Raw genomic sequence first — 25455 nt, 5'->3', positions numbered from 1 at the left:
ATACAGAAGCATAGCACTGTCATTAAAAACTCCCACAAACCCATTTTAGTGCTATCACAATGAAAGAACAATAAAAACTCTCTGGCTGCATCCCAATTCACTTAGTACATAGGCATGATTAGATTTTGCACATCCATAAACACAGTAGATTGAAAATACAGTAGTATGCTAAAGCTGCCCAGATGGCATACTGTTGACAGAGGATTTTTGAAGTGTGCATCCGTGCATGCTTTTTCAAAAGAGAAGTTGTTCTAAATATCTTCCTGTTTTACAGTAGCTTTTAAACCTAAGGTTAAGTAAAAATTATTAGTGAGGAAATTAATTTGGTACATTCTCATGGTTATTACATGCAAACACAAGATGAACATGACAAGGGAATCTGTGGTATCTAGTCACAATTGTATGGCTAAGCAGTACATGCCAATACTGGCATACTTATTATACACCCAAAAGTATGTTCTTTACCATCACCAGCAAAATACACAAGTTAAGTGTGAAGTTTAAGTAGCCTACTGTATGCAAATTGGATGCAGACTTTGTTTACAGTAAAGATCAATGATCTCCAAAAGACAGAAATGTTAAGTTTATTTTATTATCTCAGGGGTGACTACTACCTCCCATTACAGGGTGATCTAAATGCAAAGTAATGCTTTAGTAATCCAAAAACTGAAATGGTCAAATTGAATTAGGATTAATGGTTAGAATGCTCACAAGGGCAGAATAATAATGACAATAATCTTACCTTGTAGCTCAGATACACCAGGAGCATTGCTTGCAAGAAGCTAATTAAGGCCACTGTCACCTGAAGTGCAGGAAAATAAAGCACACATAGCAGTATAATGTCATTTCAGAAAATATGTTGAAATCCTGTCATTAACAAATGTGAACTGTGATAGTATATCTACCTGTATTGCCCATACAGGAACTCTTCTATTTACCCAAAATATTAACTCCCTTCAAGAAATACAGCACAAGAAAGTAGATAAGAAAATATCCAGATTAAAGATGTCATGAAATCAAAATTGGATTTATGTGTCTACTGTCAGTGTCTGTTAGCTTTGAGGTCAACTAGTGTACTTTTGAAAGTTGAAAATTAACTTTCAGTAGACATACATATACATATTTAAAATGTACAGTCTTTATCTTCCAGGAAAACAGACCAAATATATTGATAAAATGATCTTGCACTCAGAGGCATATATACATTGTTGTCCAATCAAATGGTCTATAGAATGAAAATGCCCCTCCCACTAAAATCACCTTCTTCTGGCAAGCCATAGCAAGTAGCAAATAATGGTCCATGGCTGTGATATAAAATAAAGGCAATTTGCTATTTAAAAAATATGTCCCACCCCAAAATTCCTGTTTTAATAGGAAATAAGTTAACACAGGAAAAAAATTTCACTTGTCGGCAATATTTAAGATCAAACACTTTACTGAGTGAATTCTAGTGCATAAGTTAGATATGTGATCTGTCAGTAAAAGTTCAACAGGTAACTTTGTTTAAAACACTTTGTGTCTCACCAGTTTATTTGTGAGGGATCTGCAGTCAGGTTTGTTGAATAGTTGGCACAGGATTTGCTGCAAAGGGCATCTGTGATGTTTGTGCAGTGTTTCCTATAATTATGATAACAGGCACTTTATCATACATAAAAGTGAAAGACACCAGGGTTTAAATGGTGAAGAAACATGCCTGCTGGCACTGACATAAATGACAGCATGAAATGGCCTCTATCTTTTAATTGCTGCTAGCAGGGCGGCCTCTTCTCACCCAGCATGCTTGCACACACACACACACACACACACACACACACACACATTGGTGCAGCTATACTTATGAGGACTCTCCATAAACATAATGATTTTTATACTGTACAAACTATAGATTTACATTTATATTTACATTTATGCATTTGGCAGACGCTTTTATCCAAAGCGACTTACAGTGCACTTATTACAGGGACAATCCCCCCGGAGCAACCTGGAGTTAAGTGCCTTGCTCAAGGACACAATGGTGGTGGCTGTGGGGATCAAACCGACAACTTTCTGCTTAACAGTTTTAGCCCACTATGCCACCACCACTCCACCACTTTAGGAGATTCTATCCCCTAAACCTAACCCTCACATTGTGGTCCCCACAATGCCAGTGATCTCAGGTTTTACTATTCTTGTGGGGACAGTTTGTCCCTACAATGGATATTAAACATGTACACACACACACACACACACACACAATGCTCCATTGTCTCTGAATGGTTTTTGTGGCTGTTATTGAGAGGAAATAATGGGCACATCACACTCTCTTTAGACTGTCTAGGTTCATCCTAAGAGGCACTCTCAAGAAATGTAGGATATGCTCAAAGAGTTGCAGTAATGTGTTTTGTTTTGGTGAGTACTGGAGTACTTGAAATTGTAGTATGATTCGATTGCAGTATGAGCTCTTCCGTTCGAGCGCAGTGGCGATGCAGAAATCTTAAAAGACTTTTAGCTTTTCCCGTTAACCCCACGCTTGATACTGCAGAAGCATTACCCTCATAATCTCGATTATGCCACAGCAGCACCCCTTTTGCATTTTGATCCTGCCGCAGCAGTTCCCGGCCATGACAAATGTAATAAAGTTGTTTTCTAAACAAACCTTTTGCTTCCCTTAAAGCTGCATATAAACGCAATTGACACGTTTTGCGAAACTAACCTTTTGCTTACCTTACAGACTATATAAATGCAATACATTTACTGTGACAAACTGGACATGGAGGCAGCTTTAGAATCCATATGCAGGAAGTTTATGAAACAAATCAGGCAATCAATCCAAATCGCTGATCAGAGAGATGTAGTCCACATAACAGTGATCCAAAGAAGATATCCAGATAAACAGGCACAATGGTCATAACGTGAGACATAAACAGCAGGCAATGGTAAACTCTTGGTAAGACAGGGGTTAGCAATACTTTGCAAAGAACAATGGAAAGGCATGGCTATATACTATACACATGGTAAACAAGAAATGAGAAGGGAAGAAATGGGTGATGATCAGTATTCGGGAGAGGGCTCCCCAATTTCTTATAATTCTATGGTAAAAGTTTGCAAACCCAAAACTTGTTGGAGCTCTTTGACTCTAGTGGGTTTTGGCCATTCCGTAACTGCCTAGATCTCGTAAGTGTTCATTTCTATGCCAGAGTGGCTAATGTTATAGCCCAGAAACATGGCATGAGCAGTGTGCAACTCACATTTCTTGGCTTTTACATAAAGTTGGTGTTGTTGAAGGCGTGAAATGACAGTCTTTACGTGTTGGATGTGTTGTGCCTTCTTCTGTGAACAGATGAGTAGATCGTCAAAATATGCAATGACATACTGATTGAGAAGATCACAGAAAATTTCGTTGATGAAGGATTGAAATACAGCTGGTGAGTTAGCAAGCCCACAGGGCATGACCTGGTATTCATAGTGCCCCCTAGTGGTGATGAATGCAGTTTTCCACTCATCCCCTTCTCTAATTCGGATAAGATTGTAGGTGCTTCTCAGATCAAGGGCTGAAGCAACGAACGGCAGTGGGTATCAATATTTAACAGTCACTGTGTTTAACCCTTTGCAATCTATACATGGCTGCAGTATGCCATCTTCCTTCTTGACAAAGAAGAATCCTCCAGCAGTAGGTGAAGTGGAAGGATGAATAAACCCAGATGCTAGTGCCTCTTCAATATAAATCTCCATGGCTAGGGGTTTGTGACAGTGGATAAACCTTATTTCTAGGAGGTGCTGCATTGGGTAGCAGTTCAATGGTGCAGTCCCAGGGATGATGAGGAGGCAATTGGGTTGCTTTCTCTTTGTTAAATACTTGTGAACTCATTCATCAGGGATTTTGGCTTATGTTTGTACATCAGGGCTTTCAATGCTGGTGGTTAGACATGGCATTGATACAGTGACATGAAGACAGTTCAAACAGCAAGTAATGTGATCATTGTGTGAGCTCATTCTGGTTCTATAAGATGGAGGGATGATGAACAGTAAACCAGGGGTGATCCAGGATGATGGTGTGTTTGGGGAGTTAATCACATAGAGAGAGATGATTTCTGTGTGAAATAGTCCAATTTGCAGAGTAACAGGTACAGTTTGGTGAGTTATTTCAGTGCCGATGGGTTTATTATCAACAGCAGTGATGTTAATGGCAGGGGTACATGGTATAGTGGGTATGTTGAGTTCTATAACCAGGTCTTGGTGAATCAAATGAACTGCAGCCCCTGAATCCACTTGCGCTGTAATACATTTGCAGTTAACATCAAAAGAGATTTCTGCATGTAGAGAAAAACTATGATGAAGTGGAGATGAAAAGTTCTTGGTACTCATTTTTAATCTTGAAGCATGAGTGTTATGGTTTTGTGAGGACATGAAACTTTTTCATGATCGGTTTCACCACAGTAAAAACACAAACTCTCTCTTAAGCGATGGTGGCGTTCTTCAGTAGAAACATGAGTATATGAAGAACTATAATAGACTATAGTAGTTTGTGAGATTGGGCAAAATTAGAGCATGGGTAATTTTGTAGAAAACCGTCTTGATAGCCATGGTGATGAATTGAGAAAAATTGGATTCCTCACCCTTACATGCAAGCTCAGCTTGGATTTCGTGATTAAGCCCTTCTCTGAATATAGTCTTTAATGTGACATAGTTCCACCCACTTTGTGCTGCTAGTGTTCGGAATTGAATGACATAATCAGCTGCAGAGTGCTGGCCTTGGTGTAAGTGAAGCGGCTGAACAGAAACATCCTTACCTCCAGCTGGATATTCAAACACCTCAAGAATCTGTTGAGCAAAGTATTTGAAGGATGTCTGAAATTGCGGGTCTCTCTACCAAATAGCCGCGGCCCAGTCGAGAGCTTTTCCAGTAAGCAGAGACATCATGAATGCACATTTCTTAGATTCTTGACTAAATTACTCAGGTTGGTTAGAGAAATATATTCTACACTGGTGTAGAAATCCTCTGCATTTCTTAACAGAGGTTAGCTGGCAATACTTTGCAAAGAAAAATGGAAAGGCATGGCTATATATACATATGGTAAACAAGAAATGAGCAGTGAAGAAATGGGTGATGATCAGTATTCGGGAGAGAGCTCACTCTGGTGGTTGGTGCGATGGGTAACAACCTCGGATGTTATATTTAAGTATACCTAACTAACCATTTGCTCCTCCTGCAGTTATGTACAAACTAATCTTTCCCTTACAGGTGTTGATAAATATAATAAAGTAATTTGTGCCTTACTCGATACAGCAGCAACAGTGCCCCACCCATGCCAAATGTGTGTACACAGTTATTAATATTTTCTCCACAGGCACTTTCAATTCTTAAGTTCCATAAATTTATAGATGTGCATCTACAGCAATAGAAACACTGAGCGCTCACACAGAAGTCCCTTTACAATGCCCCCAAATACTCAATCCACTTGGCACTCTTTAAATCTGCTCTTGCAGGAGACCCACTTACTCTACATCCGCAGCAGCGTTTTACCATGCTTCTACTGAAGCCCTTTGTCTTCACTTCTCAGCAGCTGCAGTGAGCAATAGAGGAGATGGCGATCACCATCTCCTGCTGTTCTTCTCAAAGCACCATATTTCCCCATCTATTGGTAGTCTATTGAGTGAGGCTACCTCTGCAAGCCAGCTGATCTGACTGTATACCTATGGTACAACTCCCTACGGTCGTAAACAGGTTCTTTAATCTAAACCTTCCACCTGGATCGGGCCCTTACGTAAGGCTGCCCCCATAAACTGGCTGGTTAGATGCAAATATCAATATTACAGCCCCCTATTGCTTTAAGGTCCTTTTCCAAACTTTCCACCCAGAGCAGGCCCTCGCACGATTCTGTCTCCAAAAGCTGTTCCAATGCAGTTTACCACAATCTAGCACATCTGTCAGCCCTCGATTTGGTGTTTCCTACACCCAATTTGGGGATTATATATATATATATATATATATATATATATATATATATCTTAATGATGGTTCTACTGCAGCATAATATCCATTTCACCATTTCATTCTTTTCCTAAACTCGAAGACATTTAACCAGATACCACCAAATGCTATCAATCAATAACCCCAAATTGTTTCTGAACATTATACGATCGGGCACCGGAATGCCTCTAACCAATGATATCTTAACAAATGACTAACTACCCTCCGTCTTGATTACCATTCAATAAACACAGCTTGCACGTTTGACGTTATGTTTATCCTAGACATTCGGCTTATCAATATGTAAATACACAGTTTGATCCCAACATTCATCCCACCTTCTCAGACCTGCAAATTATAGTTAAACTAAACATCAGACTCTTCATTAAACAAGCAAACAGATTAAGTTAAAAGGGGCATTTGATTTCATTTTCAACTTGTCCACCCCATCCAACCTTACCAACCTAATTCCCCTCTTTTATCCGCTCTTCACTGACGATAAACAGTTTCAAGATTCTGGTTCCAAAAGCTCCTCAAATCAGTCCTCCTCCAATCTGGTATCCCGGCCAAACAACAAATTCAATCTCTCTGTTGCTGGTCCTCAGATGCATATCACAGCTACACCAGATCCAATAGTTTCCACATCAGGAAAGCTCATAAATCACTAATCAGCTAATCCCCCTATCAGCATCACCTGTCTCTATCTCTCCTGTCACCACCTGCCATCATCTTGATACATCCAATATGCATGCATGCATATGTGTACATGCACATATGTGCTCAGGTGTGCGTACTTATATGTACGTGTATATGTGTATACAGTACTGTGCAAAAGTTTTAGGCACTTAAGATGTTTCACAAAAATATTTGTCTTAAGATGGTTATTTATATCTTCAATTTTAGTGTGTCAATAGGAAAAATACAATATAGACTCCCAAACATAACTTTTGCTTAATATAAAAGATTACAATAGAAGAACAGATGGTATTGCCACCACAGAGCCACCCACTTAACATCAGTCAGTCTGGGATTACATGAAGAGACAATTGAGACAAATAGATAGAAGAACTGTAGTGAATTCTCCAAGAAGCTTGGTACATCCTATCTGCCAACAACCAAGAAAAACTGTGTCCTGGCATTATATTTGAAGACATCCTCACTATGCAAATTATTTCACAAGTGCCCAGAGTCCTCCCATTCGAATGTTGCATGAACCCACCCATGTTCACACGTATAGCGGGCACTCCCCTTCGAAGCGCTTAGTGGGCTTTTCTGTTCGGGTGCAGAGTGGACCCACGTTCCCATGCATTCTGGGCTTACCCATTCGAATCGCCACTTGAGCCCTCCAGTTCAAACGCAGCGTGAGCCAACTCTCTCACATTCCCCATTCTAATGCTGTGAGCCCATCCATGTATATGCTTAGTGAAGGAATCCCATTCGAATTGCAGCATAGCCCCCTCGATCATCCATGCTCATCCATGTCCTCGTATCACGGGCTCTCCCCTCCAAGGCAATTGATGGGCTTTCTGTTACAGACACAGATCGGACCTTGTTCGAATGCATGCTGTGCTTAACCATTCAAATACCATGAGCTAAACCATTCTCTCGTTAGAGCAGTATCCCTTTTGAACACAGTGCGAGCCAACTCTTGTTCTCACAATCCCTGTGCGAATGCTGTGACCCCATCCACTTCCATGATGAGTGAAGGTCTCCCGTTGAATCGCAGTGTAGCCCCTCTAGACCAGCCATCATACAATAACTCACTTTCAAACATACTTGTAAAGCGCTCCCTCTATACAGCTTTTGGTATGGGGAAGAATAATTCAGAAGAATCCGCCAAGCCAATTACCAAATATAATTGTTGTTGGCTTGGTGTCCTATCTACTTCCTGCCATAGCCATGGTACCGATCTTTTACCTTAACGCCTTTTTGGGGGGTAATCATGACTCGAGTCATGTCTCGAGCTGTGAGCCCTCCAGTATAGCGACAGCAAGCCAAAGACACTTACCACTTCAACACAAGATTACATTAACATACGAACTACTGAACTTGTTACAGTAATTGTTGGAATCCTAAGCACATAATGTGCAGACATACATGGGTTATGAAATAATCTTATATGCACTTACTTTTTGTATATCATTTATTATTCAATAAAACAACTGTTCACAAAAAATGTATGCTAAGAATTTCTATTTATCTGTGCATTAATTAACTGTTTTTGCACTGTGTAACATGTTGTATGAAACAAACTTTGGATACTTTATTTAGTACAAGGATGTGTTGATTGCTAAAAGGGTATTGGCCTATAGATGTTAATAATGCAGTCCTGTTATAATTATAGCATAAGGATAAATTAAACTTTCATTATTCCCAATTTTAGTAGATAGATAGATTGATTGATTGATTGATTAATTGATTACATCACGTTTACTTACCGTACACATTCAACCTGGTTTGTCGGGTCATCCAACGAGACTCTGATTATATAAAGGAGGCATGTTAACAACTTCAAGGAGAGGTTGAAGAGGCGTATTCTGAGACCTACAATACAGTAAATTATGAAAGGGAGGTCATACCAAAGTTACACATAAAACCCACCAGGAAAAAAATAGACAATTCTGTTCTAGCAAGCCAGCAAAAAGCCATCATAAATAGCCACAAACAAGCAGCAAATTCAACCTTGTTGTGATTTAGCATGTGATGGAAGATGCAAACAACAAAGATATGGAAGTCTTTTAAATGTACACATATAGTGAAATTGAAATATATACAAATGTTGACTATTGTTTATATTTGTGTTAATGGATTTTTCTTTGCGGGACCATCAGTGATTGTAAATTGTAAAGAGGGTCAAATGCTTTTACTTACTTGACCTTTGGTTTTTGATGAAGAAGAGCTTCAACCTCTCCTTAAATGTATTTTCATTTACATAAAATTCCACCTGCACCCTAGAAGAAATAAATAAAAAGAATGTTTAATAACAAATCTTGAAATGTATTGTTAATAAATAGTAGTGGTATGGGACAGTGCCCCCAAAAAGTATTTAGACACTTAAGTCATACTTCAAAATCTATGGATTTCATTAAATAAAAAAATATCAACCAAGTGGCATCTGCATACAAATGATGCTAGATTTTTTCTCAGAACTAACTGCACTTACTGTAGCTGTTTTTGTAATTACTTTTAATCAACTGATCCCAATATGGAGATGGAATTGCTTTCATATTAATACACAAATGGAAAGAGATTCACAAATTGAAAGTTGGTTCACAAATAAATTGAATGAGATCCACAAATAAATATAAGGAGTTTCAGACCAGTCCACCATTACTCACAAAAAAGTATTACGTTAACCCTGTAAAACAATGCGTGTTTCACTTATTTACTCGGGAGGTATATGGGCTGTGAGATACAGGAGGACAATTATAATAATAATAATAATAATATAAAAAGATCTGTGATGATACTGGTGAACTGGTGCTCTCTGCTCTAGTCCACATCACAAAAAGATGGAAAAAGTTGTGGGACTTTTGTGCTACTGGTGGTAAGACATCACAAAACTCCATGGCCCAATCTAGTTTGTGTAACATGTTCTTTTCTATACAGTAATGGACTTGTTTTTAATGTGTAACTGTTATTTTTTCCAATCACTTGTGCAGAATGCTCTTACCATGACTAGGGGTATCCGTCCCAGACAAGATACTACACCATGATGTGGCAATGACGATGTTCATGTACAACAAAATCAAGCAAAATGCAAGCACTCCAGCTGTAATGTTCAATTCCAGTGTTTGTATGTAAACACATGTACTCATATTTATTGTCTTTTGTAATTACATGCATGACAACCTGTAATTTGTAACCAAATTAAAATGAAAAATAATACCTTTTAGCCAACAGACTTGCTTTAAAGTATAAAAAACAAAACAAAAAAACAGACACACTACCTACTAACCTCAAAATACATTGATAGAACTCAATAAATTATTTGTCAACTAAATGACAAAATATAATTTGTCATATGTGATGTGTCATCATTTATACTCATATTTATGTTGTTCCAAACCCAAACGACTGACTTTCTTCTGTGGGAGGAACTCAAAAGGAGGCTGTCAGTTCCTATGATAGGGACTGACAGCCTCGCTTTCGTTTCAGCCTCAGTAGCGAGGATCTACATTTTACAGTGTATTCTCATATTCTATCGAAGAAACTAAATAGTACAGGTTTAAAAAAAAACCTGAGGGTGAGTAAATGAGAATTTTCATTTTTAAGTACGGTAAGTCAACCCAAAAACAATGTTACGTTTTTTTTTTTTTTTTATTGAACTTTAATTTTTTTTTTTTTCAATTTTTTATTGAACTTTAATTTCAAAAAATTACACAGGGGAGACATCTGAAAAAGATGGCAATAACTAATGAGTCAATTATCACTTTCAGAACATGATGCTGTATTTTAGAAAGGGACCCTGTAATAATACCTCCTACAACATTCACACAAAATGCTAAATTCTAATAAATACTACCTTAATATTACTTCTTTTATTAAATACATTAACATAATTTAAAATCAAATTAATGCCATAGCAGATCTTGTACACTGTGTAATTTAGGGCACTGATTTATGATTTGTGCTCCCAAGATCATCTAATATGATTAATGTTTTATAAAGAGACTATCTGTACTATTGATCTTTTGTAGTGTCTAGTAGTGTGTATGTTTGGATCTGCCATGTAACATTAAGAGTAAAGGTTTTGACGACACATTTCAGTCAAGAAACTTGGTTAAATTAAAATAGCAGACTCATACGGTCAGCCATGTTAGCTATAAAGTGAATGATCAGGACACTATAAATGGGCAATTTTCAGCTGCCCAGCAAGACACTACACATGTTCATAACTGAAAGAAAATGATAAGAACCTTAAGACAGTAGTCCTCTGATGATGTCCATTTTTTTAAAAGTTTGTGGCCTTGGAGTTATCTGTATGTGCTCGATTCCATGCTCATGAGAGCTCCGTGACTCTAGTCCCACCCTGATAGTAAAACGAAGCGTGATTGGTTGAAGACAGAATGTGCTACGATTAGTCAGGGTAATGTGGCCGTTATCTGATTGGCTTGAAGAGACAATGGGTAGAGTCCACCTATTTTTAGATTTGTGTGCACATCTTGATGCTAGATTTGTTTCAAAATTGACAAATGCATGTAGCAATCCTCAAATGCACCGGACAGTATAATATGTACAATCTATTTGTAAATCTCATTTTATTTATTTGTGAATTCACTTTATTTTTGTGAAACTCCTAACATTTCTTTATAAATCTTATTCTTTTTATTTGTGAATTCACTTTATTTTTGTGAATATGTCCGAACATCATTTTAGTGGATGTAGGAGATCAGTTACTCTCAAATTCACATACAGTTGGTGTCCTAGAGTTACCACATGTGTTTTTAATCACATCAACCATAAGCAACTACAAGTTTGACAAAGTGTCCTATCTATTGTTTTTTTATTTAAAACTAAACAAATTTGTATGAAATGTTTTACTTGAAATCTATGCAATATTTCTTTAAGTTCACACCACTTGCTTTGATATTTTATCTAGTAGCATGACATTCATACATTTAAAGTGAGGCTAAATATCCAAATATTTTTAGGGCCACTGTATGTATAATAAATGTATAGTATTTTATAGGTGATGTTTCAAAATTATCTTTGCATTGCACAAACACACACACAGCAATTCAATCCCATAGTGCACTCCTTTTATGACAACAGCATTCTTAAAATGGATGTCAACCTCAAAAATGTCTTTATCTAGCACCTATAATCTTTGTTGAACACGTGTAATAGTCCTTCACTTGTAAATGATCTAAAACATGTTCACACCAAATTTCTTTGGGAAAAAAACTTTTGTGTTTATGAGAAGCTTGTAAATCTTCAAGCAGCTGAAACTGTGATTAATAATGTCTTTCAATCTCCAGATCCATCTTTAGATGCAAGAAAGTGTTTCAAATATATCCAGACATCTGACAGGGAACATTAGCAATGGTCAGTGTGATCATGTTGCAACAGTTCACATCAACTATCAGTAGAACTCAACTTCTTTCATCTGTGTATGAATCTTTTACTAAGCACCACTCCTGGTAAATCTACACTTTCTTAATTTCTAATTTCCCCATAGACGCATTGCGTCAACATCCATTAATGCTCAAATATACCGCAGATTTAAAATTATTAAAAGCACATAACACAAAGAGTAGCATCACAAAACTAAATCTGCAGTGTATCCACTCAAAAAATGCTGCACAATTATTAATTATGTTGGTGCAGAATGCACATCTGTAACAAAAGATACAATAAAATAAATAATAGTAATAGTAAAATTGGGTGAATCTCTCAAATAAATATCTGGGTCATAGTTAACCTTAGAACAAGATATATAAAATAAAAGGAGGGAAAATGCAGCCACTCATTCAGATTTCTTCTTCGGAGCCGAGCAGTTGTATTTCACTGAGCTGAAACCACTCTGCCAAGCCATTTTCATCTCTCGCTCTTATGAGCTGTTGGATTCCATGGCATATTACAGCTGTTATCTCCCCCTCACACTGGTGTTGTGTAGAGAATCACCCCTGGGCGCTTCAACAGTAAAAGAGCTGATTTTTCAAGATGACTTTTCGTTTGTGTGTTATTCCTGGTTGCGGTTGTTATCTCTCCACTTCTGATGGCCGTGATCGCTGTCTCACTTGTCTGGGTGCTTCCCATGCGGAGACTGCGTTCGTGGATGGTTCATGTCCTCCTTGTGAGAATATGACCACGGCTAAGTTGTGGTCACGGCTTTACTTCATAAGAGGGAATGCCACCACAGTGGCTCCCCGGCTCGGTTCTTCTACCTATGGGTATGAGGCGGGATCAGTTAGCACTGGGGGCATCTGGGGACTTCAATGGGAGCTTCTCCATTGGGAAACCCCTGGCGGCCATGCTTGCCCTGGCAGCCGCGAGCGTCGGGCTGGAGTGGAACCCTCCGCTCCCCCCGCCGAACCCTTGTGGCTCAACGATTGGTTTCTGAGGCCAGAGCGCCACTCAAGGGCACCCTCTGTCCCCGTTCCTTTCTCATCGAAAAAACGTCTCTTAGTAACTGAGATGATAGTTTGCATTGTTATTTTATTTCCATGACAATGAAGCACATCTCTAATGCAAATAAATAAACAAAAATAATTATTGTCTGAACACAATGTTTGCATGTTCTTCCCATTTTTGTGTTTGTTTCCTCTGGGTGCTCTGGTTTTCCCACACAAAAAACTTGAGGGTTAAGTAAACTGGAAATTCTAAATTGCCCATAGATGTGAGTGAGAGTGTGGATGTCTGTGTTAGCTCTGTGATGGACTGGCCACCTGTCCAGGGTGTTTCACTGCCTTCTGCCTGAAACAGCTGAGATAGGCTCCAGCACTACCTGTGACCCTCCATAGGACAAGTGGCTATAGAATATGGATGGATAAATTCAGCCATTGCACCTAATTATTCCACTAATTCCCAGTTCAGTCTCAAAGTTATAGGCATATTAGAGCATAAAACATGAATAATGCAAGATTTTGACAGTAACACTTTCAATTTCCCTTAAAAACTCAAATCACTGGTGTATGAGTGGCTATTTGTGATGCCCCAGGCCATTTTTATGTACTTAAGCCATTTCACCTGCCACTTTGAAGGTATGCTTGGGCTCATTGTCCATTTGGAAGACTCATTTGTGACCAAGCTTTAACTTCCTGGTTTGTCTTGAGATGTTGCTTCAATATATCCACATCATTTTCCTTCCTCATGATGCCATCTATTTTGTGAAGTGCACTAGTCCCTCCTGCAGCAAAGTACCCCACAACATGATGCGGCCACCCCCATGCTTCACAGTTGGGATGGTGTTCTTCAGCTTGCAAACATCACTCCTTTTCCTCAAAACATAACAATGGTCATTATGGCCAAACAGTACATTTTTGTTTCAATAAACACTTGCAAACTGTAGTCTGGCTTTTTATGGTGGTTTTGGAGCAGTGGCTTCTTCCTTGCTGAGCAGCATTTCAGGTTATGTTGTAATAGGACTCGTTTTACTGTGGATATAGATACTTGTCTTCCTGTTGTTCTGGGATTGATTTGCATTTTTTTTGCTCCAAATTAAGTTTATCTCTAGGAGACAGAATGCGTCTCCTTCCTGAGGGGTATGATGGCAGCGTGGTCCTTTGGTGTTTATACTTGCATGGTATTGTTTGTACAAATGAACAGGAGAGTTTTCCCATGATGTCACGCAAAAAAGGCACTGAATTTGAAGGTAGGCCTTAAAATACATCCAGAGGTACACCTCCAATTCAGCACACCTCCTATCAGAAGCTAATTGGCTAATTGTCTAAAGGTTTGACATAATTTTCTTCAATTTTCCTAGCTGTTTAAAGGCACAGTTAACTTAGTTTATGTAAACTTCTATCGCAATGGAATTGTGATAGTTAATTTAAAGTGAAACAATCTGTCTGTGAACAATTGTTGGAAAAATTACTTTTATCGTGCACAAAGTAGATGCCCTAATCGACTTGCCAAAACTAAAGTTTGCTAATATGAAATTTGTGGAGTGGTTAAAAAAATTTGTTTTAATGACTTAAATCTAAGTGTATGGAAACTTCTGACTTCAACTGTATCAGAGAGCAAGAGAGAGATACTAGACAACAGCTATTGATTCCCGCTTCCTTTGACCTGTCTCCATGGTGATGCCTTTAACACAGGCAGTGGTGACACATATACAGTAGATGTTTACAGAGCTCATGGCTCTGTAATACTTTGCCAATGAAAAAGTATACAGTCATAAAATTTTAAAAGTACAGCAAACTGTGCAAGTTATTTGGCAGACCCAAACTGTAACCCAGTTTTGTGAAATAGTGCCAGACTGAATTTCACTTACAAAATGTTTATGGATATGTGGATATGCTTATAGATAAGCACAGATTTACTTGGAAACAAATGCACACAGTCACACACACATATAGTCAAAATGTCATGTCTGCAAGCCTTCACTGTGCCCGAAATAATTGCTCTGCTTGACTGTGAAATGGCTTATCGCATTTAGAAAGGACTGAAATGATAATTGCAGGGAAATCAAAAGCACCAAATCTTCGTGCCAACATGGAACAACAGAGCTGGTCAATAATAGCTGAGATGGTAGTCATTTAAATCTTTATTCTTTGATTTAAGCAGCACCCATATATACCTTCATCCCACCCACGTAAGCTATCTCTCCAACCAACAGATCCTGTGTTAGCTCTATTTTTAGTGCATTGAGCACAAATTTTGAAGAGTCTATGTGCACTCATGTCAGCTTACATTATAGGGCATTCCAAGGGAAAAATTTATAAAGTTAGGACAGGGACATTCATGTTGCTGTGTGGAGCAAGTGCTGAAAATGAGGTTCATTTGGAGCAAGTGCAGAAACTGAGATTCATGGATAATTTGCCTCTCTAAGGTGATGATATAATTGCACAATACAGTTCAAACTATTCCCTGGGTACTTAAGATGCTTAGGTTTTGCTCTGTTATGAGTGTAGTAAGTTATTAACACAGAATGGCTACTTGTAGACTTACAGCTACTTGTAGACTTACAGAAGACTCATTTGAACCATATACCACATACATTTTATACAATATTGTAGTCTATGGCATACTGTACATATGCATATGTACAGTATGCATATCACAGGCTTCAAGGAGATTGTATATTGCAAACAAATAGGGTCCAACAGACACAGTGACCATTTCACATGAAGTTTTTTTTGGAGATATTTGATTATTCAACTCTCAGTTTTTACAAGTTTTACAAACATAAAAAGACTTTCTAGAGACCTATTTTAGTCTTTTTGTTAAATATGTTGCAAATCTGTTATAGTTTAAATGTTTTAATACATTTAAATACTTTTCTAAGCACTTTTCTCTTCCTTTTGGTTGTCACTATGTTTTCAGTGAAATTAAATCATAAAAGACCAGTAAACCCATCACATCATCTTATGCATAAAATGAAATATTGTGTTGCAGTTACACAAACCTGGAATGCTAAACTTATTGATATGCTTCACAACCTAATATCTATAGTTTAAAAACACATTTTGCTAAAAGTTAAAATTTAAGACGATTTGTGTTAAAGCTACATCTAAAATGACATGAAATGCTTTTTAATTGTCTGTTAAACAAATGCAAAATGATATCTTGGTTAACCCATTTGTTCATATTTCAAGTAAATATGTGAGTTAGTTTGCAGCACATCCTTTACTTATTTTTGTAAGACCCTGTTTGTTAAACTAATGCTAAAGTTTATCTTTGTAAACCCACGTAAGTGATGTGCTTTGCAACATAATACCTATTGTTTAAAAACACATTTTCTTCTTTTTGCTAATAAGACAATTTGTGTATTTTGCTATACCTAAAATTACATTAAATTTATTATTGCGTTTTAGTAGCATAACTATGTAGCATAATCCATGTCACAAATGCAGAAAATGATGAGACTCAGGACCCAAATGCACAGTGAAAAATAAAGGAATTTATTTATATACAAAACTAAAATAAAAAAACAAACAAAAACTCCCACAAGGAGGAAAACAAACAAGTCCAGGGCAGAGCTAACTGAAGAGGGGTTGGGGCAGATGAAACAGGGACCAGGACTGACCGGTCCACACAGGGATGGGAAACCAGACTGATGGGAAACCAGACTGATGGGAAACCAGACTGGAACATGAGACCAACACTGACTGAACAAACAAGATGAACTCCCACTTGACAGCAAACACAAGGAGACAAAAATAGGGAGAGAAATCAACAGGTTAACAAGACAGGGTGTGTGTGACTAATAAATTAATAATGAGCAAACAAGGAGGCAGTGTATGATGTAAGACAGAGAGACACGGGGATACAGAAACAAAACAAAGCCACGTGCTCTCACAAGACAACAAAACACTCGAATGGCATGAGTGCACATCGCCAAGACAATGAGGCAATATATGCTCATGCCAACCGACAAACAAGAGCAATCAAAGCGATCCCACGCATTCTCACACTAAGCGAAACCTGAGCGTACATTGCGAGTTAAACGGCGCGCGATGCACGCAACAGGCGGCAAAAACAAGACAGGACACCTGTGTGAGAGTTCGGCCACACACACACCCGACACCTTAGACCGAAGTGATCGAACTTCAGCACAAAATGAAGACAGCTCACGACCCGGGCATGCAACACAACGTCAGTGCAACACGAGGCGCACTCGTTTGCGAGAGACAGAAATAAACTATTGACGTGAGTGCTTGCTGCCAAAATGACATAAGCGCAATGCACCCACATCAATAACAGACAGACATGGAGCACGAGTTTCTTGATCCTGTCACCAAACGAAACCGAACCAGACAGGAAGTCAGGATCCAGACACCATACTCCAGACCTGAAAAAAGACAGGCCGAAGAGCGCATGGCAGGGAATCCTACTGAAACTGTGCGCTCACACAAAGACAACACAACACAAGAAAGACATGGGACGATAATGCCACGGTTCTGTCAGACAAAAACCCAGACTGACAGAGTGACAGGATCATAACAAACTCTGTTTGTTAATCTAATTTTTTTTAAAAAAAAATTCCTATTTCAATATGTGAATGATTTGCAACACATCATTTACGTATTGTTTTAGAAAGATATTTTCTCCTCTTCGTTAATAGTTTAGAAATGTAAAACACTTTTGTGTTTAAAATACAGCTAAAACAAAATGAAATGCTTTATTGTGTTTTTGTTACAACGCCCTGTTTGTCAAACTAATGCTAAACTTTATCTTTGTAAAACCATTTGTTCATCTTCTTTACAGTGACTTTGTGAGTAAGTTTGTTGCACAACCATAATCGTTGTTGTCTTATTGTGTATTTCTATGTACACTTACATTTTCTAATGGATTTTTATTTATTATTATTATTATCTCTGTCTTGTTGCTTTATTGTTTGTGCTCTGGAAGATTCTGTCACCAAGAAACATTCCTTGTATGTTTCAGCATACTTGGCAATAAAGCTTGTTTTAAATGCACATTTACCCCACTTTGTTAAAAATAGATTTATACCACGCCTTAACTTGTCACCCCAGTTTTCCTCTAAACAGTATACAACATTAAAAATGCATAATTTAAACATATCTCCATAAACCACATGGAGGATGTTGGTGGTCACTGGCACTTCCTCTGGGTGGAAGGGAGGGTGTGTGTGTGTGTGTGTGTAGCATGGGTGGTCTAATAAACGCTGCGGTCATAAAAAAGGGTAATAAATCTTATTTAACACATGGTGCATTATATTTACTACTAAGGTGACAGACACCTACTCTATATAGACAGTTTTCACTGGTCACTGCACAGGGATGATACCACATTTCCACAGTGCTCTGACTTACTGTGCGTTGGTTGAATCCATACTGTACTCCTCTGTGTATCTGGACAGAGCAGAGATGGGTGACGTAAAGGGGAGAGAGAGTTTTCAAATTAACTACATTACATGCAAGACACATGCTGGAAAACAGTGCTTTTGAAGATGAAGCACAAAGGACAGCTTGGTGAAATGTGTGTCATGGTGGTATGACACATTACATTTTAGTCTCCATGTGTTTTAGCTTGTGGCATTTTGAAAATAATTGCACTTACAATTATACAATGTGTAACTGGACCCACAATCTGGATGCAACCCACAGGAGGGTTCCAAGGTTGCTCTGTGTGGCCACTTAACATAACAATAGATGGTGATGATGTGAACCAAATATGTTATGCTGCATTTTCACAAACAACTTCATAAATCATACATTTATGGAGATTTTCCTTTAATGCATAATGTAAACTGAATATTTCTTTATTTAAGTTATACTCTAACAACTGCTGGTATGTATCGAATGGGCACAGTTGTACAACAACTGCAATGCATACAATAATGCTATTAAATCTTGAAATAATGGTAAGCAAAGGCAATGGGCATACTTGAAGAAATAGGCTGAGTGAGTATATACTTGCACTGTTGAACTGCATATTCTCTCTGAATTTAAGTGCCAAATATTCTCTGTGAATGGAAAACACTAAATATTCTCTCTGTTGTGTAGAGAAGCACAGTACATATTACAAGTGAACTACCACTGGGCTGTGTGCGGTTCATTACACCGTAGCAGCAACCCACTAGCACAAACTATACAGGATAAGCCCAGTTATATTAATAGAGTCCAAAGGCAAGAGTCCACAACCCCAAATACACATATTTCTAACTTTATTCTCCTGTACTTAACTATGAAGTTCATTAGGCTTAATAGCATTTGACAAATGACAGACGCCATCAAATTACAGATTGTACTCTTCCCCACTGTCATTTATTTCACTCTACAAGCCTGTAAAAATGTATTTACTCTATTCCATTAAGGATTAGTATTTTATTATCAGAGAGCCGCGAAGAGAAAGTTCCAGGAAAAGTTAGTGGTGTTAGTATTTAGTTTAATTAAATAATGTTTAATTATGTAAATTGTTGACTATAAGAAATGCTTTTTTTCTTAGATTTATTGCAATGGCAAATATACACGAAAGACCATTGGGATCACAAAATTAGTAAAAAAAAAAAAAGAAAAGAAAAGAAAGAAATAATGTCATTATTTACTCACTCTCTTGTTGTTCCAAACACGTATTCTGTTAAAAATGTTTTCATGAAGCACACGACAGTTCATAGCTCCAGAAACAAATAAAAAGGACCATTAAAGTATTCTTAAAAGCGTCCATATGATTCATGCTCTGTATTCCAAGTCTTCTGATGACATCTGATAGGATTGTGTGAGGAACAGACCAAAATTAAAGATGTTATTCATGCACAAGTTGAATGGACAACATTGTGATTATAATTTGTCATTGTATGGAAAGAGCTGCATTAAGAATCTTCACAATCTCTTCTTTAGGTCTCCAACAGCATACAGGTTTGAACAAGATGAGGGTGAGAAAATAATGTTTGTGCTTAGATTACTTAAGTTAAGAAAACTTTTTTCAAACATGTGGAACCACTGTCCATGATTGAAATAAGTTTAGCCAAAGAGCTTTTTTTCTACAAGGTACTGTTGAATCAAAAAATTGTAGTTAATGAATGGAAAATGTATTTAAAGATCTGTTTTGAAAGTAGAAATACCCATACATCATTCTGGCAAATTGCCAGAAAAATTTAAAAAGGCAGACTCTGCTGCTGTGAGGATCCTGGGACCAAATAATTAGCCAAAAACCCTTTTGCAGTTTTTCTAGCCAAGAAAGTGTCAGAACTCTGGTCGTCAAAACAACCACTTTATTCTGCAGGTAATCACTCCTACTTACATTGCCAGAAAATCAGTCTGTTTCAGTGGTAGAAGCCAAATTACAGATCAAAGTATGTGACACAGTAAGATTTTACAGGCTAAATGTCAGAGACAGAGGCATATATGAATGATTTGAACAATGGACAGGAATAAGTAAGGAGATTATCTCCACCTTCCATTCTAACAAACATATACTCCCATTAAACTGATTGCTATGAGTCGGGCCAAATGAGAGACTGTAAAGCTTTTTTTTTTTAATCACTCAATCACTTGAAGTATTCAAAGTTACCATAATAACATCTAAAAATTTCACACACCATTTATCGGACAAGCATGTCTAGCACTTTGTTCCAAAGTATGACTAAATTTATTTTTGCTTTGACAGAGGTAAATTTAGATACTTGTTCTCAGAACCTGGCAATCTGACAATGGAAAACCACTTCAAAATTAAGCTGCATGATGTACAGCAGGAGTGTTATATTTCAGCATTCAATTTGTTTTGTATCTCTATGTATAGTTCCCCTTCTGTCACTCACTCGACATTGTGTCGATTGTAGTGACACAAGGGTCTCTTCTGAGAGCTTTGAGAACTTGAGAAAAGGCCAATGTCAAGTTGGCAGACAGAATTTGCATGCCCCACCCCCGGAAGAACAGGTATAAAGGGGAGCGGGGGAGCGAATCTCAGACAGATTTTTTCTTCAGAGCCGAACGGTTGTGTGATCAGCGAGCTGTGTGTCACGACTGCTTCGCCCACCTCTGCAAGAGAGCTTCTGTTGGATCTGACGGCGCATTAACCCTCTGGGGTCGACGGAGCCCATCAGCATATCATAATGATTTCTGAAGGATCATGTGACACTGAAGACTGCAGTAATGATGCTGAAAATTCAGCTTTGATCACAAATGTATTTTAGAATATATTCAAATAGAAAACTGTTCTTTTAAATTGTTAAAATAGTTCACAATATCACAGTTTTACTGTATTTTGGATCAAATAAATGCAGCCTTGGTGAGCAGAAGAGACTTCTTTTAAACGGTAGTGTAGGTCTAAAATTAAGTCTTTATGTAAAGAAAATGTATAGTCAGATTACTTCTTTTAACTTAAAAATAGATTTTGATCTTTGATCCTCATATTCATTCTCTTTCTGTCTCATTCCTCATTGATAGGCCCAGGGGAGGGGTCTTTTGTCTCCTCAGGTGTGAATTACAATAAATATTCATGATCAGTCACACCTCCTCGCATATGACCTTTCTAACACTAAAAGTGTCTAACAAAAGTTAAATTACTATATTGTTTTGTATGAATGAGTGATCAGGATGGTTTTCACATTATTTTGTAGCAAAAGTTCTAGGCTACAAGATCCAGTTCTCAAAAGTATTGTGGGCAAATGTTTAGTATGTGTTATAAGGCCTTATTTCAATTACTTAAAATTTTAGTTTTTTCAAAAACCATGCATAAACGTTATTTTCTCAAAAATACAAACATGTACACACATGTTGCTCACATATTATTGTAGCCCAGTTTGTGCTGAATACAGTGTTTTCAGACTTTAGCTATTAATATGTTTTTAAGCAACTGAAAAAAGCACAAATGTCAAGGCATGTCAAAACTTCTCCAGGGCCCAAAACACCCTCAGACCCCAGAGGGTTAAAGCAGCTTTCTCCTCTCTGCACGCTGTGCAGAGTCTGTCCCTGGGCGGTTCAACAGCTCTTCTCTCATAAAAGAGTTGACATCTCTGACAGAGTTTTATTTTCCTCCTGTTTTCTGGTAAAAGAGCAACATACACAAGCGGGCATTGAACATCCTTTTCAGGACGTGTCTTTATAAAGATGCCCTTCCGCCGCTGTGTAGTTCCTGGATGTGGCCGGTATCTCTCCAGATCCGACGGTCATAGACGCTGCCACTTGTGCCTGGGTAGCGATCATACCGAGGCAGCATTTGTGAATGGTTCATGTACTTACTGCAAGGCCATGACCATGGCAACCTTGCGGCTGGAGGTGGAGGCCCAGGAGGAGAATACTCAGTTCTCCCTTTTTCTTTCGCTGCACCCCCTTTGGGCTGCGGTACCCAAATGATCAATAAAGGAGCAATTCCCTCACTTCCTGGGTCATCAGACCAGTGCGCACCGTTCTTACAGCACCCCGGCACCAAAACCTTGCAGTCCTGGCTCCCCGGAAGCGGCCATCTCTCCTCCGGACCCACGACTGCCCAGCCCCGGCAGGCCAGCGCAGACGAGTCTCAAGGACGTTCCTACAGGACCCCCTCCTCTGTCTACAACCAGCCCCCTGCCGGGTGCGCAGAGCAAGGTAAGTGCTTTGAGTTTTTTCTCAACACCCAAGCCTTGGAACGCGTGTTTGCCTCCCGATGCACTATTACCTGCTCCCCCCCACTGCGAGACCCCCCCGGTATGTCCAAAGTGATTATCCCATTAGGGCCCCTCTCACGGAGCTTAGACGCTTGGCTTGCACTTCCCAGCCCGTCGCGTTGGCTGGCCAGGACCATCTGACTCGGCTAGGTGATTCAATTCGCCAGGCTCCCGCCTTGTTTCAGCGGTATTCGCACCACTCCGATGCGTGGCGAAAAAGCCAGCACCTTACAGGCAGAGAATGCCAATCTGCTACTCAAGGAGACGATAGAGCCTGTCCCTCCAGCCGAGATGAAGAAGGGTTTCTACAGCCCTTACTTCATCGTTCAAAAAAAGGCAGTGTGTTGCGGTCAATCTTGGACCTGCGAGTTCTCAACCGGACTTTAAACAGACTCCCGTTCTAAATGCTCATGCAGAGGCGAATTCTAACCTGCGTTCGGCATCAATATTGGTTCGCGGCGGTAGACCTGAAGGACGCATACTTCACGTCTCCATTCTGACTCGACACCGACCCTTCATACTCAATTACCTCAATGACTGGCTCATCCTAGCACATTCTCGAGAGTTACTATGCGCCCACAGGGACCAGGTGCTTGTGCACCTCAGCCGTTTAGGGCTTCAGGTCAACTGGAAAAAAAGCAAGATCTCCGGTTCAGAGCATCTCTTTTCTCGGTTCCTCTCAAGCAGTTCCAGAGGCTCCTGGGGCATATGGCATCCTCGGCCGCGGTCGCACCACTCGGGTTGATTCATATGAGACCACTCCAGCACTGGCTTCAGACTCGAGTCCCGAGATGGGCATGGCACCGCGGCACGCACCGTGTGTTTATAACCCCCGCCTGCCACCAGTCTTTCAAACCCTGGACAGACCTCTGTTTTTTATGGACAGGAGTCCCTTTACAGCAGGTGTGCAGACGCGTTCTGGTCACCTCAGACATCTCCAAACAGGGTTGGGGCGCCGTGTGCAACGGCATGCAGCCGCTGGCTCCTGGAAAGGGCCCTCGCTGCGTTGGCACATCAACTGCCTAGAGTTGTTGGCTGTATTTCTTGCCCTACGGTGGTCCTCCCACTAGTCTGGAGCAAGCACGTCTTGATCTGTTCAGACAGCACCACGACGGTAGCGTACATAAATCGACAAGGCGGCGTGCGCTCCCGTCACGTCACAACTCGCCTGCCATCTCCTCCTTTGGAGCCAGCAGCGATCGCTGCGTGCCACTCACATCCTGGGCAGCCTCTACACAGCAGTGGACACGCTGTCGCGATAAGGTTCGCTCAGCGAGAGTGGAGGCTTGACCCCCACTTGGTCCAGCTGATTTGGGAACGGTTCGGCAAAGCACAGGTAGTCCTGTTCGCTTCCCAAAAGACCTCCCACTGCCCACTCTGGTATTCCCTAACGGAAGCTTCCCTCGGGACAGATGCGCTGGCACACGGCTGGCACCGGGGGCTGCAGAAGTACGCATTTTCCCCAGTGATTCCCCTTGCACTGGTGATGTGCAAGGTCAGGGAGGATGAGGAACAAGTCATTCTGGTGGCCCCCTACTGGCCCACTTGGACTTGGTTCTCGGATCTCATGCTCCACGCGACAGCCACTCCCTGGCGAATTCCTCTGAGGAAGGACCTCATTCTCAGGGACGGGGAACCTTCTGGCATCTGCACCCAGACCTCTGAAACTCCACGTCTGGCCCCTGATGGGATGCAGAAGATCTAACTGGCCTACCACTTGCTACCGTAGACACGATCAACCAAGCCAGAGCTCCCTCTACCAGGCAACTTTACGCCCCGAAGTGGCGCTTATTCGCAAATTGGTGTTCTTCCTGGTCTGAAGACCTGCAGAGATGCACAGTTCAGTCAGTGCTTTCATCCCTGCAAGAGAGGGGAGGCTCTCCAAAGGGCACTGGCCAAATGCACCTCCTTAGCAGACATATGCAGAGCAGCGGGTTGGGCTACACCCAATACCTATACAAGATTTTACAATCTCAGGGTTGAGTCGGTTTCATCCTGTGTTTTCTCAGGTCTGAGCCGGTAGAACTCGGTAACGCGTTAACAACTGACCGGGTGTACCGCTTGCACCTAGCGCCCTTTCCCTCCATTGTGGTAATATTGTGCACTCTTATCCCAGGAGATCCCACAAACTCAGCTCACTGGATGACTCCTCCCTAGCCAGCTGGTCCACGAATTCAGCGGAGGAATTCCCTGACCAGACCCACTACGAGTACTCAACTTACTCTGTACTGGACTAGGTGCTCCACAGGTCAGGCCCCCAGTGTGGACTTGTCCCCCTGTGTGTATTTTCCATGGTACGGTCCCCTAGTGAGCGAATCCGCGCCTCCCTTGGGCAGTCCTCACTGCCCCCCTGGTCGCCGTGTTTGTATCAACTTCTCCCTCCCAATGAGGTAGGATCTACCACTGCGCCATTCCCCACATGCGACCTGAAATCCCATGTGATGCATTTCACCACCCTTTACCTCCCTCAGCCTGGGCAGGTGTGGTCTCCGCAGGGTCTTTCCCCCCTGAAAGAATAGGAATTGGGAAAGAATACCTTCCCCGATGCACGTGATAGCGTTAAGATGGCCCCAGCCATAGAGAGAGAAAAGGCGCGGCTGGCACGTCTTGCTCCCATGCTTGGCATGTCGCCTTGTTCCCCCCATATTGGGGTGTAGGGAACCAGAAGGTTATGCCGATTTTATGGGGCGTTGGGGAAGGGTACGTGCAGTCTGACACGGCCTGTCACTTTGGCACACAACTGCCTGCCCGCACCTGCATCAGCAGCACACATACACGGTTCAGCGCA

The 25455-nt window shown here is 40.2% G+C and overlaps 1 protein-coding gene across 1 annotated transcript in view; it reads right to left on the bottom strand.

The window, feature by feature from the left end:
• kcnt1b (potassium sodium-activated channel subfamily T member 1b) overlaps nt 1–25455 on the bottom strand; it is a 112132-nt gene that overhangs the window by 58504 nt on the left and 28173 nt on the right. Inside the window, exons 4-8 of the mRNA XM_052112730.1 lie at nt 8822–8901; nt 8389–8494; nt 1525–1581; nt 906–954; nt 743–802 (exon numbers count right to left, since the gene is read on the bottom strand). Coding sequence (XP_051968690.1) covers nt 743–802; nt 906–954; nt 1525–1581; nt 8389–8494; nt 8822–8901 — 352 coding nt within the window. The remainder of the gene's footprint in view (nt 1–742; nt 803–905; nt 955–1524; nt 1582–8388; nt 8495–8821; nt 8902–25455) is intronic.

The sequence above is a fragment of the Xyrauchen texanus genome, chromosome 3 (assembly GCF_025860055.1).
Source record: "Xyrauchen texanus isolate HMW12.3.18 chromosome 3, RBS_HiC_50CHRs, whole genome shotgun sequence".
Classification (NCBI taxonomy): domain Eukaryota; kingdom Metazoa; phylum Chordata; class Actinopteri; order Cypriniformes; family Catostomidae; genus Xyrauchen; species Xyrauchen texanus.
This window is presented reverse-complemented; position numbering and strand designations above follow the sequence as displayed.